General features: G+C 49.3%; 5 protein-coding genes across 5 annotated transcripts; 3 read left to right on the plus strand and 2 right to left on the minus strand.

The window, feature by feature from the left end:
• Window positions 1–743: 743 nt before the first annotated feature.
• On the plus strand, window positions 744–4,175 carry Pdw03_6133 (Cyclin-like F-box; the record flags this gene model as incomplete). The annotated part of the gene is made up of 2 exons (XM_014680326.1): window positions 744–1,092; window positions 1,147–4,175. The coding sequence occupies 2 exons, from the start codon at window positions 744–746 to the stop codon at window positions 4,173–4,175; spliced, it is 3,378 nt and encodes a 1,125-aa protein (XP_014535812.1).
• Window positions 4,176–6,141: 1,966 nt separating this feature from the next.
• On the minus strand, window positions 6,142–7,817 carry Pdw03_6134 (1,3-beta-glucanosyltransferase gel2; the record flags this gene model as incomplete). The annotated part of the gene is made up of 5 exons (XM_066101265.1): window positions 6,142–7,300; window positions 7,352–7,401; window positions 7,452–7,551; window positions 7,631–7,761; window positions 7,812–7,817. The coding sequence occupies 5 exons, from the start codon at window positions 7,815–7,817 to the stop codon at window positions 6,142–6,144; spliced, it is 1,446 nt and encodes a 481-aa protein (XP_065956348.1).
• A 1,640-nt stretch (window positions 7,818–9,457) lies between these two features.
• Pdw03_6135 (Protein import receptor MAS20-related) lies at window positions 9,458–10,190 on the minus strand (the record flags this gene model as incomplete). The annotated part of the gene is made up of 4 exons (XM_014680324.1): window positions 9,458–9,583; window positions 9,664–9,725; window positions 9,832–10,083; window positions 10,136–10,190. 4 exons carry the CDS (start codon window positions 10,188–10,190, stop codon window positions 9,458–9,460), a joined length of 495 nt encoding a protein of 164 aa, XP_014535810.1.
• Window positions 10,191–10,430: 240 nt separating this feature from the next.
• Window positions 10,431–12,613, plus strand: Pdw03_6136 (Vps51/Vps67; the record flags this gene model as incomplete). Its single annotated transcript, XM_014680323.2, has 3 exons — window positions 10,431–10,818; window positions 10,882–12,154; window positions 12,223–12,613. The coding sequence occupies 3 exons, from the start codon at window positions 10,431–10,433 to the stop codon at window positions 12,611–12,613; spliced, it is 2,052 nt and encodes a 683-aa protein (XP_014535809.2).
• Window positions 12,614–13,179: 566 nt separating this feature from the next.
• Pdw03_6137 (Peroxisomal AMP binding enzyme, putative) lies at window positions 13,180–14,882 on the plus strand (the record flags this gene model as incomplete). The annotated part of the gene is made up of 3 exons (XM_014680322.1): window positions 13,180–13,456; window positions 13,518–14,653; window positions 14,718–14,882. 3 exons carry the CDS (start codon window positions 13,180–13,182, stop codon window positions 14,880–14,882), a joined length of 1,578 nt encoding a protein of 525 aa, XP_014535808.1.
• Between the last annotated feature and the right edge of the window lie 729 nt (window positions 14,883–15,611).

Raw genomic sequence — 15,611 nt, forward strand, 5'->3', positions numbered from 1 at the left:
AGCCATTCCAGAAGAATCACATCAAATTCACACCCGAGTCGTACTGAGACAGTAGGTGATCCTCCAGGGCTCGCCGAAGAGGCTTCTATCGCGCTGTCACGTGCTGAACGCGTGATGGATAGTGGCCATCAGTATGAATGGCTTTATAGGTGAAACTAAAGATTGAAATACGTAGCCATCACAGGGGACCTTGGTCCTATTTACTTTCATTGCCAGACCAAAACTGTCTCTCTAGATTTGGAATCATAGTTTTCGATTTAGTTGAATAAGAGTTTCAAGTTCTGTAGATGTTGTATGCGAAAAACATGCCTAGCCCGTTTGGAGGCTTGACCCCAAAGTTGGTATAAAGAACAAAAAAAGACAACTTCATTGATATGCAAATTATCCAAGTCCCATATTCTTGAGTATAGAGGCCAACGATTCTGCTTCTATATAATCAACTCAGTATACAACATAAAAGGAGAGAATGCAATTGAAGTATAGAAATTATTGCAAAAAGGCGGAGAGAGCGGTGAACTCAATCAGCCAATGGCATCAAAATACCCCAAGTGGTCGCTGTCCGCGATAGCCGCATTTGCTTGTGCGGGATGGCAACTTTGCTTCGCCTTCCATCTTTGCTCTATTTACCCTCTCTTTATCACCGCATCACTTTCATATAATTTTTTTTTGCCCGGCATTAATTGACTCGACTGACCCAGGCTTTCTGGCTCAGTCGCTACCACTTCATCTTTCCAGACCTTTTTATGCAGCCAGAGCCTACTGCCGTGTCTCAATATACGCCCCCCATTGACTCATATTCAGTCATTATCAGTCCCACCCAGCATGGACATGACCTCGACGACTCTCAAGTCTCTGAATTTTTCGGGCGAGAGGAGACCAGGGACTCTGCAGATGTCCCGAGCATGTCGACAAAAGACGAATCCGATGCGTCCTTGAACAAGGTCGACGATCGCCATTCCCCGCCGTTGGCGAATCGAGTGAGCCGCCAGCATGAGAATGCTCGGATATCCCCCAGACAAGCAACCAATGCTGGATCTTTGTTAGTAGCTTCTTTTGGACAGTCGCACACATCCCTTGAGACATTTCCAACTGGTAGACGCCCTGTAATCCCGCGGCGCAATTAAAACTAACAACCATAATTTTCAGAGGTTCTCACACATATCCTATCGCATCTAACCCCCCAATCCTTATCCGCCATCACCTTGGTGTCCCGTCGATTTTATGCGCTCGTTACCAATCCTCACGCTTGGAGAATCGCCTTCTCGCGGTTCTTCCCAGGGCCTCATGCTGTTGAGGGTGGCCGGCGTACCAATATCGATGCGGCAGACCTACAGTCGGACAGGCGATTCTTCGCGAGGTTAACCGCCCTGGCCTCCTGGCGCAGCGAATACATCTTGCGCACCCGCCTGATGCACTCGTTGGCCCGGGGAAAACCGGCGCAGTTCAAACCGCCGAAGAAGCATGGAACTGTGCGAATGGCTAGTGCTCGCCATGGTAGTGCCATAGCCACTTATTCATCACAGCTCCTCTTTCCGGTCAGTCACATACATGCCTCTTTCAGGCGCGACAAGAACCCTCTCTTCATCCACGGAGCCGCAGAGCAAGGGGTCGCGTCTGCCAGTGACCCATCGACCGTAAAAGTCGGTACCTGGGGTGTTTCCGATCATCAAATGTTCCGCCACTTTGCAGATCTGTTCCCCGGTGAAGCGCAACATGGCCTCGGATCGGGTGACATGGTCGGTATGCCCAATTTGATGGACGTCAGTCAACCATATGGCATGATCTATGGCGAAGGCTGTCCCCAGGGGCGCAGCTACTTCATCTCGGCAACGGAGCTGCGTGGTCGTTTCTTGGGAGCTTCGGATTTGGTTTCCCACCCACCACTCGGCATTCCCGCCGTGAACATGATCACTCATGCTGTTTGTTCGGTGTGGATTGCCAAATCCTTTCACATCCTCAAGATGACCCAGGGGCTGGTAGGGATGCTGTCTGGGTCGTCATCGGGTATATTGACGGCATATTCAATAGGCCCTCATCCGACCTATGAAAGGCGGCACGAGCCAGGTCAGGTGACTGCTAGATGGGTCCTATGCCCTGGTGTGCCTATAATTGGCATCGCGGTGGACGATCAATATTCACTCAAACGTCATTCGGGGAAACGAATTTGGGCTGTTGCTCTCAATGCTCTAGGAGAAATATACTATCTAACCGAGCTTCCTCGGGCACCTGAGATCCCGCTCACAGCCAAACTCAACGCCGAGCAACTTGACGAGGCGGCTTGGAAGACTGGTAGAAGTGTACATTGGGAGATGGTCGAAGCGAGCAGACGGGTGGCACGCCCAGATCCCTTCAATCGGGAATCAGTCAATGGCAGCTACAGCCCGCGCTCTTCATCGAATTCCATGGGGCTTAACGAGCACCAGATTGCCGCTGAAACTAAGGAGATTGAAAATTTCATATCTTTCAAGCCCAAACACTTCCGCAAGGTCTGTGAAAGTTGGGACATGCAACGCGATCTCATGGTCGACTTTGCTGGCGACGACGGCGGTGGAGCAGGCGAGTCGGTTATTGTCATTTCTCGTGGCTCGGGCGAAAATGCGAAGGCATCGATCCGGCGGTTCATGCGCACGACTTCTAGGTCTGATTTCGGCTTTAATACCCCAGAGCCCTTATTGGGTGCTCCGAAGCTTTGTGCACCGGAAGTTCCGCCCTCACTCTTCGGCGGCCCAGTGAATACACCAAGTCCGAGTGTCACCAGCAATCTTCCCCTTTCTCAATACCCCAAACGAATGAGCTCACAACCAACCAATTTCAGATGGCGTCTGTCAGATTTTGTTTTTGGTAATCGCAAACCTTCGGAAGTGAGCACTAGTGCATTGGATACTTCTACTTTCGCGACTCTCACAGCTGAAGAGGATCCTCTTTTGGTTATGCCTGGGAGCTTCAATTCGTCTGCAACATCGTCCCCGATGCTACCACACATGACACAGCCGCGGTCAGGCCTTGAGGTTCCTGGGCAACGCGCTCGATACCTAGCTGTTGGAACCCGCACTGGGATGGTGTTCGTCTGGGATATCCGAGCTCCGGCGGCGAAGTCTGCGGAGATCACCAATTCCATATCCTCATTGCGCATCATCCAAACAGACTCGCCCCAGATATCTTCCTTGGCCATCACGTCGTTATACCTTGTTCATGGCGGTAATGATGGCCTCGTGCAAGCCTGGGACCCACTAGTATCGTCCACTAAGCCAATCCGGACGATCAACTCCCGATTCTCAACCCGCGCCCGTCGTCGGCTTGTGCAGGCTGAGGCATCTATTCTAGGTGTTGGAAACAACTACTATGCCACAGGCGCTATCTGCCTTGACACAGACCCAACCGTTCTGCGTGGAATGGTCTCACTTGGCACCCACTTGCGATACTGGTCTTACAGTTCTTCCGAGGCTGATCAGTACAAGAGTAGCAAGCGCCGCCTCCGACACCCACTGCGTGGCGGCAACGGGGTTGGTGAAGGCCAACGCTTCCACAGTAGTGGTCGGGGTGCCATTGAGGACTTTATTGAAGATGAACGCGTGGATATGGAGCGTCAAAAGATTTCCGATGAGAAAGAACGAGCACATTTGAGCGCGCGTTTTGGAATTGACCTCCTTGGTCCAGATATCGACGAGGAACAGCTTTTGCTGTATGCCCAACTCCTGAGCGAGGAGGCCTGCTCTGGCGATGCAGAGAAGCCCACGGACAGCGCCACAATCTCCGGCTCAGCCACAAGCGCTTCAGTCGATACGGTTGGTCCTAGCTCACTTGGTTCTGGCGAGATTTCATCCTCTTCATCTCCTTATCAAATTCCCACCGACGAGAATGATGATGACGAACTTGCCGAGGCAATCCGTCTTAGCTTGCTTGACGCGCAAGGTGTTGGCCAAACCTCGTCTATCCCTATCAAGTATGCCAAGGGAGGATACCCGCCTCGACAGCCGTCGTTTGGAGCCGGGGAGGCCGAAGGCAGTAGACAGCAAGAGATGGATGATCTGGAATTTGCGATTCAGCTCAGCTTGGCTGAGGGCAAGAGTCGCGAGGATGGTGATGGGAAATGGGAGGAATTCCCTTGTCTCGCGCCGGGTCCAATACCTGTCTCATCGTTAGGAAAGGGCAAAGGTAAAGAGAGAGCCGTTTAGAGTCGATGTGCAGTTTTGCATGTTGCATTATGAATTTTGAATGTGAATTTTAAATGTGTCGTGTTGTTGTATAAAAGTTCCAAGTGTTTGGATTCAACTTGAATATTTCTTGTGAGATATGCGATTGAAGCATCAGTAAATCAGAACATTCATGTCTTTCCAATACTACAAATCATATCATAAGCCCTCAAAGGTCGGAAATGAGAAAGATGTTGCGTCATGACCTGAAGCACCTACATAGCTAACTTGAACTCCCCTCCATCTCACAACCATTCAACATGTGGAGATCCCCTCTATAGAAATTTGGAATTGTCTTTTCAAACGAGAAGAAGGACCCTTTGCAGATGACCACTGTGAAAATTGCCTATATCAAAGCCGTGCTAATAGATATAGCCATCTTCCAGTCTCCTTCAGGTGAAGTCCAGACAAAGGACGTCCGATTCTAATCCCTGACTTTTGGCGCCAATCTCCGAAGCCAGCGGAGATGGCAAAAAGGTCATATTCTCCTACTCTTTGCGCCAAACGAAATTGGAGTCCCCGCGTTGCCTTGGGGGTGTCGTTAGGCCGGAGTGGTGCGAATCCGACATACACTGCTGATGAGTTGAAACACGAATTTAGTGATACTGGATCAAAGGCACTTGTTAGACACACCTCGCTTTTAGACACTTTAATTGCAGCTGCAAAGCGCGTAACATCTTTGGTATGTCATCATTGAAATAGGATATCCTCATTTGAGAGCTACCCAGTCTATTCAGAAGGACTTGTGTGTTTAGTACTGTCCCCTCTTTTGATGGGAATAGAGAGAACAGTATTGGAGAAGCCCTGCTTTGAAGCCCTTCTTATGCAACTTCCACAATGAAATAATCACCTATATCTATGCTGTCCCTGTCCCGCTTGTTGCTTGATACTCCCATATGCACGTATCCTCCGCCGGATCTATCCCATAGTTCCGTAGCTTACCTGACGTATTCCAACAGAGATGAGACTGATAGGATGATGCAATGGGGTTAAGTGGTCCTCTATGCTTCCTAGTGGAGACGAAGTCCAGCTCATTGATGAAGAATACAACCTAGCGAGTAAAGGCGAAGGTGAACTGTGTCTTCGAAGACCGACCATGTTCCGAGGCTACCACAACAACGTCGAAGCCACTACACGGTTTATCACATGAATGATTCAAACCTGGTGATATCGGATACCGAGATTAGGACCGAAATCCATCCATCACAATTCGCTTAAAGGACCTCATTAGATCTAAGGGCTTCTCAATACCGGAGATAGAGAGCATCCTGCATAAACATACGCTTGTCTATAATGTCGCTGTGATCGGACTTGTTGTCCTAAAGATTGCATCCGAAGTATAGGTTGCTCATATGGTTCTTAAGGAGACGAGTAACCAAACCGAGCAGGTGATGGAGGAATTAGTGGACTACGCTGGTGGGAAACTGACTCCTCATAAGAAGCTTCGGGGTGGAATTATTCCGATCGGAACGAGTCCTAATGGTGCTTCTGGCATAAAAAAATTAAAGAAACGGGGTTTAGAACTAGGGCTGAAGGTATCGATCACGGAAAGGCTCTTAGCTCTACAATCTAAGATAGTCGTTCTTTTAAGCTGTGATGTTTACAAAAAAAGAGAAAGAAATGAGAATGGTAGATACGCCGGCAGAAACAAGTTAGGTCAGAGGATTTCTAGCCACGATGCATCGTATCTACCTATTCCCTCCCAATGTACATGCGATAGTTTGACGGGATGCCGGCAGCTTGATGACACGAAAAGAAAAAACCAAAGATAGAAATTGTTCCAAAAGAATCGTGTACAGATTAAAAGCTGAAACACAAGAGAACAGGGAAAAGATAAGAGTCACCCATCCAGAAAATAGGTCCTCAAGACCTGATGTCAGTCTCTTGGTCAGCTCAGTCCGAACTTTGAAACTCAAAGAATGAACGAAGTCAAAGGTCTCCGAGGCAATTAAAAAAGGGATGCGAGCAGCATGAGGAAACCCCCTGCACCACCAAGGGTAAGTGAGATCGCGCTATTAGGAGAGGCGGCATTCGTGGAAGGGGTGAAAGCACCGGAGCTGGAGGAAGAAGCGGAGGTACCCGATACAGAGGTACTTGTTTCGGAAGTACTCGATCCAGAAGAACTTGTTCCGGAAGCACCCGATACAGAAGAGCTCGAACTGAGGGAAGGAGACGGGGTGTTGGCACTGCCCTTCACCTCAAACTTAACACCGGTAATCTCCTTGCCGGTGTAGTCATACACCTTCTGAGGAATGGTAGTGGAAGAGACAGAGACCAATTTGCCAGTAAGGGCATCGGGCAGACCGTTCTGAATGTAGTCCGAAACCTCGGACGGAACCTCGGGCAGATCCCAGGCGTTGTAAAAGGCCTTGCTCTTGATAAGTGAGGTACTGCATGCCTCGGCCTTAACACTGGTCTGGGTGGCGTTGCTTGACATGATACGGTCCATGTCCAGCTTGTTGAGCTGTTTCTGGAAGTTATCAAAGTCGATAAGAGTGGTCACAGTCTTATCGTCGTTGACCTTGACCAGGCCATACTCATTCTTCTCCTGTGTCCATTCGTAAACGAGACCACCAGAGAAAGCCTGGGTCATCTCCGCGCCATAGAGAGCCTGCACTTCTGTGAAGATACGGGGCTTGACATCGTTACAGCCGTACTCGGAGAAGAAAACGGGGACAGTGGCGTTGGTGAAGTCCTCAGTCAGGACATCAAAGCCACTGGCCTTGTACGAAGAGTCACCGCACCAAGAGTAAGAGTTGAGGCCAAAGAAGTCGGCGCGGGAAGAGGTCGAGTTCTTAAGCTCACACTCGAAGTAGTGAGTGGTGTCCATCAAGATGTCACGGATATCGGCGGCGGAATATCCAACGGGAATGACGCGCTTAGAGTTCTTGGAGATGTAATCCTTCATGTCACGAACGACGGCACGGACGTACCTGGGAGCCATGTAATGGGCATCCTCGTTGATCACCTCGTTTCCAGCGAAAAAGCCAAGGACGTTATCGTAGTTCTTGAAACCCTCGATGACACCGAACACCTGCTTGTAGTAGATGGCGCTGTAGGTGGTCCAGGGGGCGCTGCGGTCCATATAACCACCAGCCAGAGGATTACTGACATCGAGAATTAGGTAGATACCGGCAGCGTTGAAAATCGACGCGCACTTGTCGTGATTGAGAGAGGGTTCCAGATTGTAGACACGGATGGCGTTGACCTTGGGAAGTAAGTTGCTGTACTATAATGAAGATGGGGGGTTCCACCTACACCTAGGCGCTGCATGAGGGCAGCATCCCGTAGGCAGACATCTGCATCGCTCAAGGGGTCTAGCTTTGTAGTGAAGCCGGCTTCACCACCGGGCTGGTAACTATTGCGGGGTCAGCCACTGTAGAGCTTGTGGGGCAAGAAACAGGCAAGAAAAAGCCCTGGAGGAAAGGAAGTCTCACTCAACACCGATAATTTGGAAACGATCCTTGGTCTTTGAGTCGACAAAATCCTTGCCACTGACTTCGAGTGGGTTCAGAGCGGCCGCGGTGCTGGCGAGCGCACACACAGATGCGAAGAGACCGGTATAAGACTAAAAGGTCAGCTTGAGAGGATAATGATAATAGATGCGACAGCACATACAATCATTGTAAAATCAAGTAGATATAGAGAGGGGAATATACTAAGAGTGCTGGAGATGTAAGATAAGTGAAGATATGAACGAGAGGCAGCGCAATAGCGCGAAACGGGAAGGAACGGCTGGAATCAAAGAAACGAAAGGGAAAGGAATTAAAGGCTCTTTGATGGGTTAAATGGGTCAGAAATAATTGCAATATCAAGAAACCCAATGGAACAACGGTCTCAATTTAGTGGAACAACATAGTCCCTGAACAAATTATAGGGGCCTTGGAGGGTCTTGGAGTGTCTTGGAGTGTCTTGGAGGGTCTTGGAGGGTCTTGGAGTGTCTTGAAGGGTCTTGGAGTGTCTTGGAGGGTCTTGGAGGGTCTTGGAGGGTCTTGGAGGATCTTTTGGAGGGTCTTGGAGGGTCTTGGAGGGTCTTGGAGGGTCTTGGAGGATCTTGGAGGATCTTGGGGGGGTCTTGGTGGTTTCACATCTTCGTTTCACTGTTTTGTCTACTCCGTACTCCGTAGGACGTTCTCATTTACTCCGTATGCAATTAACTATTACCCTAAAAGGAGTACTAAATAATTCAAAATAAATTCAAAATAAAGCTTAGGTTGTTTTTCTCTTTCCCATTTTTCTTTCCCCCCCCAAGGCAACTCACGGGCCAAGTTTCGCGAGAAATCCCGGGCCAAGATACCCTGGGTTGCTTGGAACGCCACGTCTGGGCTATTTCTGGGCTATTTGAGCTATGTTGAAATGCTATATTCAGAGGTATAGGCAAAGCATACGGAAGAATAATTACGGAAATCCTTCAGTCCCTTGGTGATGTTACTAGAAAGTTGGGGATTAATTTTATCCAGTGTGGTTAGGGCTTGGATAATTGTGGCCTTGTTTATAAGGTGTCCAACACCTGCCTGATTCGGAACTTCCTATTCTTCATGACCTATCACTGTTCTTCCGTACACAAATCCACCAAATCCACAAGTCCATAGATCTCTATGTATCTCTCCTGCTATAACTTTTTCCGGTGGACTGGAATAAAGGAAATTTCTAAAAATTGGAAAATCTTGGAACTAAGGCCATAATAGAGATTGTAGCACACGCGGAGGGAGCTCGACTCCTATACAACCGCTCTCTCTTCCCCCCCCCCCAATCCATTTGCTTGGCTTCTTTTCTTTTCCTGGCTTACAGGTAACCGACAGGAACTAAAAAGGGCGCTCAATCTTCATTTCCGACATCATCCGATATAACTGATGTAGTCTTGAAGTATTACTAGATCTCATCTCTCGATGCTTCCCGTTCAAAGACTTTTTTGCAGCTAGGATACCGAAGGAATGAGGGGTTGATTGATAGTTCTCATGAAAAAGTCCTAGAAGCGTCTTCTTGGATTCAAGATGAAAAGACGTAGGTACCTTATAAGAACCTGAAAGAGAGCTTTAGATTGGTGGTATCTCTTTTGTTCCATCTGATTGGAATTGTTGGCAATGAATCGCCATCAATCCGTCCAACTTGCATGGGAGCCCTCATCCACACCACATCTCTTTTCCGCCTTCCACACGGCTTTTGGGCAACGAACATACCAGTGATCCGCGATGTAAATTCATGTGATACATATTTTGAATTTCATCTAAAATACAAGTTGTTGAGGAGTCACGTCCAGTTATCTATTCAATGTTATCGTCGGTGCCAGTCTTGGCACCCGTGGATTGGCCACCATCAAGTGCGATAAGTTCAGCGAGGATTTCGAGAGTTTCCTTGGGAACGGTCTTGTCGTAAATTCCGATCAAATCCTAATAATGGCAGTTAGTATGATGGAGATGAAGATAATGAAGAAAGCAGTAGGCGACATCGGGAAATGGCTTGTACGTACCTGAGGCTGAGGGTAGACCTTCAACGCTTTCCAAAACGCAATTGCTGCTTCGACTTGGGAACCTAGAGATTCAGTTAGCGATCGGTTTATTCGGGTTACGACGTGTCACCGATATCTCGATCCCGCCCTTCGGAATCGAGATAGGATGAGAAGATGAATTTAATTTACCTTCCGAAGCACAAAGAGATTCGCCCAACGCGACTTGACTCATAAAAAAGCTTTCCTTCTCTTCAAGATCTGTTGGAAGTTCACCGTTCCTCTTCACTTGTTCAAGTGCATTCTTAAGCTCTACGACCCTGGCTGCGGCGCCGGCCTCTGCCTCCTGTTTCGCGGTTTGTTCAACCTTCTTGTTGTTCTTCTTCAACGATTTGCGGAAGTTAGGGTCACTTTGACGCTTATAATCAAAATAAACGGCGTAGGCTGGCACAAAAGGTTAATGATTGAAGAACATGGTGAGATGAATGCTGCATACCGAGAACTCCAGTTAGGATCGTGCCGGCGACGATGGCAGTGTTTCGGAAAGCCATAGTGAAATTGTAAGATGAGGTGGAATCCAACGTATAGGAATTATTCCAGCAGGGTGTATGCGGACTTGGAGAGGCGATAGTGGTTGAGTGGTGGTTGGGCGATAAAAATGTTTCAAGGAAGTCCAGATGTCCGAGGCCCTATAGTGGATTATATAATCATCACCCGCAGCCCGAGCGTCATCCCCTTGACATCCCGAGACGTTTCCATTCCTTGTTGATGCATCGCTAAGTGAGATCACCATGGAAGGCCGAGGATTGACTTTAAGGAGCAAATCTCGTCGGCCGCGCCCTCAGATTAGCGCTCCCAAACCTATCTCCGGTCCTCTACCTCCTAATACCAGGTCTCCCGAATCAGGCCCATCTGTAATCCCCACACGTGAGCGGGCACCGCAGAACGACGCGACTTCGGATTTGGTGAAACGGCGATACTCGAGTCGATTTAACAGCGCACCGGAATTTGATAGCAATGTTCCTCCTGTTCCGGCACTTCCAACTCAGATGCCCGGGGGTCGTGGCGGATTAGCACCGGCAGCTATTACAAGTCTCCCATCACCAGCGGACCCGAACTCACCAGCACCGAAAGTCGACCTCAATGCTCTACGAGATCCTAGTCTTCCAGTTGATCGATGTTAGAGCTCCCTAGCCCTCAGTTGTGTGTCTGTTCAAGCTAACCAGGGGTTTCCGATGCTAGATGTGGCCGGTCTTCTTGCCAACGCGTCCGAGGAAGATATTCAAAAATACCAAGAAAGCCTACGCAAAGTGAAGAACCGAACATCAACCGATCTCCAGCAAAATGTCTACCAGAATCGGACCCAATTCATCAAGATCAGTAAAGAGGCGGAGAAGCTCAAAGATGAAATGCGGACCCTGCGCACCCTCATGGCGGAACTGACAACGGCTCTCGGACAAACAAGCGTAGGAAACTCACCTAACCTCATGTCACCGATAGAGGACTCTTTCCCCAAGCGCAATGCCAATCGTAGCTCGGTTGCCAGCCTCGAGAGCATGTGGAGCGTCCAGCTACAAACGCTGTGGAAGACAGTGGAAGGGTCGCAAAAGTGGCTTCCAGCTGCACCCGGACGACACATTGTCCTTGAAACTGGTAATTGGGTTGAGCTTGACTCAGCTACCTGGAAACCAAGACGGCCCGTTCACATTGTGTTGCTGAACGATTACCTGCTCGTGGCCGCGAAGAAGCGTAAGCGGGTCGACCAAAGTCATCCCAACCACCGAGGACCTGTTCCAACGAGGCTAGTGGCAGAAGACTGCTGGCTTCTTAATGATATTGATATGATTGATCTTGGTGCGAATTTGGGAACGGGGCAAGCGCGCAAAGAAGCTCTGGACCGGGGCATTGGGAGATCGATCAGCATCCGCGTGGGATCCAAGCCCTTTACATATCGCCATGATGACGTTTCAGCGAAACAGGAACTTCTAGCAACTTTCCGCAAGACAGTTGAGGACCTACGTCGAACCATGCGATCGGAGACCGAAGCGGCCAGCAAGCCCCTGGAATCATATGGATATATGGCTGGTCGGCACCTCTCCCATTCGAAAAAGCCCGACTCTTTTGACCTCTCAGATACCCCAAGAGACAAATCCGATCTACGCATTGATGTAGATGGAAGGCAACAGAACCTCCGTTGGGTTGAAGGGCAGGTAGACGAGCTTGACATCGATATCGCGCTTCAGCGATTCGAGGCGTCTGTGTTCAGCATCGAGCGACTGCGGAAATTGGCCAAGGGTCTCAAGGGCAATACCATTGCACAAGACGTCATCAATTTCAAGGTCGACGGGCGAGCGACTCGGCTTGCTGGGATTCTCTTGCGGGCACTAGTCGACAAGCACTCATTCCCGGTGGCTACCAAGACTCACGTTACCTGGTTGGCTCGGTTAGGTTTTGAGGATCAGGCACGCGAGACTTACCTAAAGGCACGTTCAGACGTGATCGGCCAACGCATCCGGTATGCTCTCCTCCTTCGATCACACAAGCTTTTGATTTCATATTGACACCTTTTTGTTTTTCCTCTAGGGCGTGTATCTTCGAAGGTGATCTACCTCTGTACATTTTCCAGATCTCCTATGTCTATTTTACCTTGATCAAGAACACCATCGGTATCTATCAACAATGCTTCCCTGGCGTGATGAGCAGCTCTTGTATTCGCTGGGCTAAACATCACCTCGATGGGTTCAATGCTCTGCTCAGCCGACAGCTTAGCAGCGTGCAGCGTGGCACATCGGTTTGGCAGAAATGCCTCGACATTGTGCACGATCATGCGGCTCTCTTGGTGGAAGTGGGTGTGGATTTCACAGACTTGGTGGCTCGCGGACTGGACGAGAACGGTGAAGGATCGTTTGATGGGCCACGCACTGTCCAACCGGGCGAGCTGGCGCAGGCACCCTCTGCGGTAACAATGTTGTAGTTGATTTTTTGTGAATGTCGAATTAGCGACTTTGATTGGGAATTTACGCTGTGATCGTGTTTAATCGGAACCAATCATTATATCCTTTAATCTCACCTCAACACCGAGTCATGGAGATTAAATGTTATCCCCGGCTGCCAGTAACCCTTATTTCGCGTGTCACTCCCCGTCGACTCTCAACAACCATTTTCTGTATGAAGGTCATTCTCAAAGGTTCAACGGGCTTCCTGGGCTGTAAAGTCTTGTCCCAATGGCGTGCACATCCTGATCTTGGCCATGTGAGAAGATACGAGACTTGCATACCATAAAAAGGGATCTAGGCCAACAACGTTGGATTGAGCAATAGATCTACACTGGGAATACCACATTAGATTGAATCATCGTTGATTTTCCAAGTCACTATTTTCGAGCACTCCACAGTGGACATGGGCGTTTTTCTCCGCAGTCGGCTAAATACAGCCCTGGAGGGGATCCCGTGTGTTCCTCTTCACCTATACCCTCTCCAGGTTCTTATATTCTTTTGATTTCCACATGACTTATCCTTAGAATCAAAGAGGTGTCTAAGTATGCCGATTCCTTCCTTGCCCCTCTTTGCTGCAGCGGAGCAGCATGTGCGCCAGAACCCCGACAAGATCGCGGTCATTGACACCACCAAACAACAATCCTTCACATTCGCTCAATTGCTGGCAGATGCGGCAGCGCTAAGAAAGCGCATTATTGAGCAATTGGGGTTGACGGGGGATTTGGAAGAACGACGCATTGCCTTCTTGGTCCCCCATGGATATGACTACGTTGCTACGCAATGGGCTGTGTGGGCGGCGGGAGGTGTCTGCGTTCCACTTTGTAGGTGAAAATGATGCGCCACAACGCAAGAAAAATTGTCTTCAACGCTGATCTTCACTAGGTACAAGCCATCCAGTAAAGGAATTACTACATACCGTCGGTGATTCAGACCCGTCATTGATAATTGTGCATCCGGAGTTCGAAAAGATCGCACCCTCGCTGCGCGAAGGATGCGCCACCGACATACCATTTTTTGGACTAGAACCATTCTCTCGAAATGAGGCACCGACTTTACCTTCTTTCTCCCCGCCGTTTGCGCTCACTCGCCGTGCCCTGATGATCTATACCTCTGGAACCACATCAGCCCCCAAGGGTTGCGTGACAACACATAAGAATATCACTTTCCAAGCGAGCTGCCTGGTCAATGCCTGGGAATACACTCCCTCGGACCGTCTGATCCACATGCTGCCGCTCCATCATGTCCACGGTATCATCAATGGCCTGGCGGCCAGTTTCCTGAGTGGTACCACTGTGGAGATGTATCCGAAGTTTGACCCGAAGGTGATCTGGGAGCGGTGGCAGGACCACGGCTCCTCGACCATGTTCATGGCTGTACCGACCATTTACTCTCGTCTGAATGACTATTTCGATGCTCATATCCGCGGTACGGAACGAGAAGATGCCGCGCGGGCTGGAGCTCGTGCTCTACGGCTGGTCGTCAGTGGATCTGCGGCCCTCCCTACCCCCATCAAAGAAAAATTCGCTGAAATCACTGGCCAGGTTCTACTAGAGCGGTATGGAATGACAGAGATCGGTATGGCGATCAGTTGCGGGCTAGAGATTCCAAAGCGAATCGATGGCAGTGTGGGATGGCCGTTGCCCGGTGTCAAGGTGCGACTGTCCGAAAGAGAAACAGGGCAGATCGTAGATGGAGTGGATGAAGACGGCATGATTGAAATCAAGGGTAGTAACGTCTTCTGCGAGTACTGGCGGAAACCGGAAGCTACGGTCTCGGAGTTCACATCCGATGGATGGTTCAAGACTGGTGATGTTGCTAAACGCGATTCAAGCGGTGCATACTTCATTCAAGGCCGGGCTTCTGTCGACCTGATCAAGTCCGGTGGATACAAGATTTCAGCGTTGGAAGTTGAACGCAAGATGCTGGCCATTCATGCGATTCAAGAAGTTGCAGTTGTCGGATTGGCCGATCAAGAATGGGGCCAGCGAGTCGCTGCGGTTGTCAAGTTCCGAGAAGGGGTATGGTTGTGTTGTCCCCATCCAGGGGAACCTTTTTTTCGTTGCACCACTGACGATGACATAGACTACACCGCTGGAACTACCTACTCTACGCGCCGAGCTCAAGAACGAGATGGCCCCCTATAAGATCCCAACCGTCCTGAAGGTTGTGGATGGGATCGAGCGCAATGCCATGGGCAAGGTCAATAAGAAGGTCATCAAGCAAAAGTACTGGCCGGATAAGGCATGAGCCGACAGATGAAAAGCAAGAGATGTCTAGGTGTCTCAACTAGCGAGCATACATTCTCTAAATAAAACTGTCGTTAAGACTTTTTCATGTAAACCCAGGGACACTTGAGAAAATAAACAAATGTACCAACTAAACAATATGGTGGAGTACCTTCATCGGCATACTCATCCGCTAGTGAAAATTTCTATAGATGTATACAGATGTAGGAAGCTGGAATGAGAGTCGTTTTGCCCACTGGCACTGACAGTGACACCGGTGGTTCTTCAACTATCAAGTGCACTAACGAGCAGTCCATGTTACGGAAATTGGACTGTCGTCTTTTGCCACTCCTCACACTGCTATATTTACTCTCGCTTTAGGATCGCTGCACCCCATTTATCAGGTGATCATCCGCTATTGGTTGCATCGGATTCATTCTCCTCATGTGATATCACTGTGCGGGCGTGTTTTATGTCGGAACCATCTTCGCGGCAAGAATTTACCCAGCTGTCGCCGCTGTGCTATTGTAGCCCGCCAATATTGTGTCCGAACAGACTACGCGTTGCATTGCCAACGCCATGCAGATCTCAGCATTCTGAGTGCGGTCCTTCACAGCGAGACCGCACCGAAAGTATCCCATGTTACTTCCTGGGTCATAAGGTTTTCCTTGGGATATCTGGTTGCCAACAATGTAGTCGTTGGTTCCAAAGTTGAAAAGAAATTCATAGGGAAATTAATGAATTAGATTAT

The sequence above is a fragment of the Penicillium digitatum genome, chromosome 2 (assembly GCF_016767815.1).
Source record: "Penicillium digitatum chromosome 2, complete sequence".
In the NCBI taxonomy this organism is placed as follows: Eukaryota; Fungi; Ascomycota; class Eurotiomycetes; order Eurotiales; family Aspergillaceae; genus Penicillium; species Penicillium digitatum.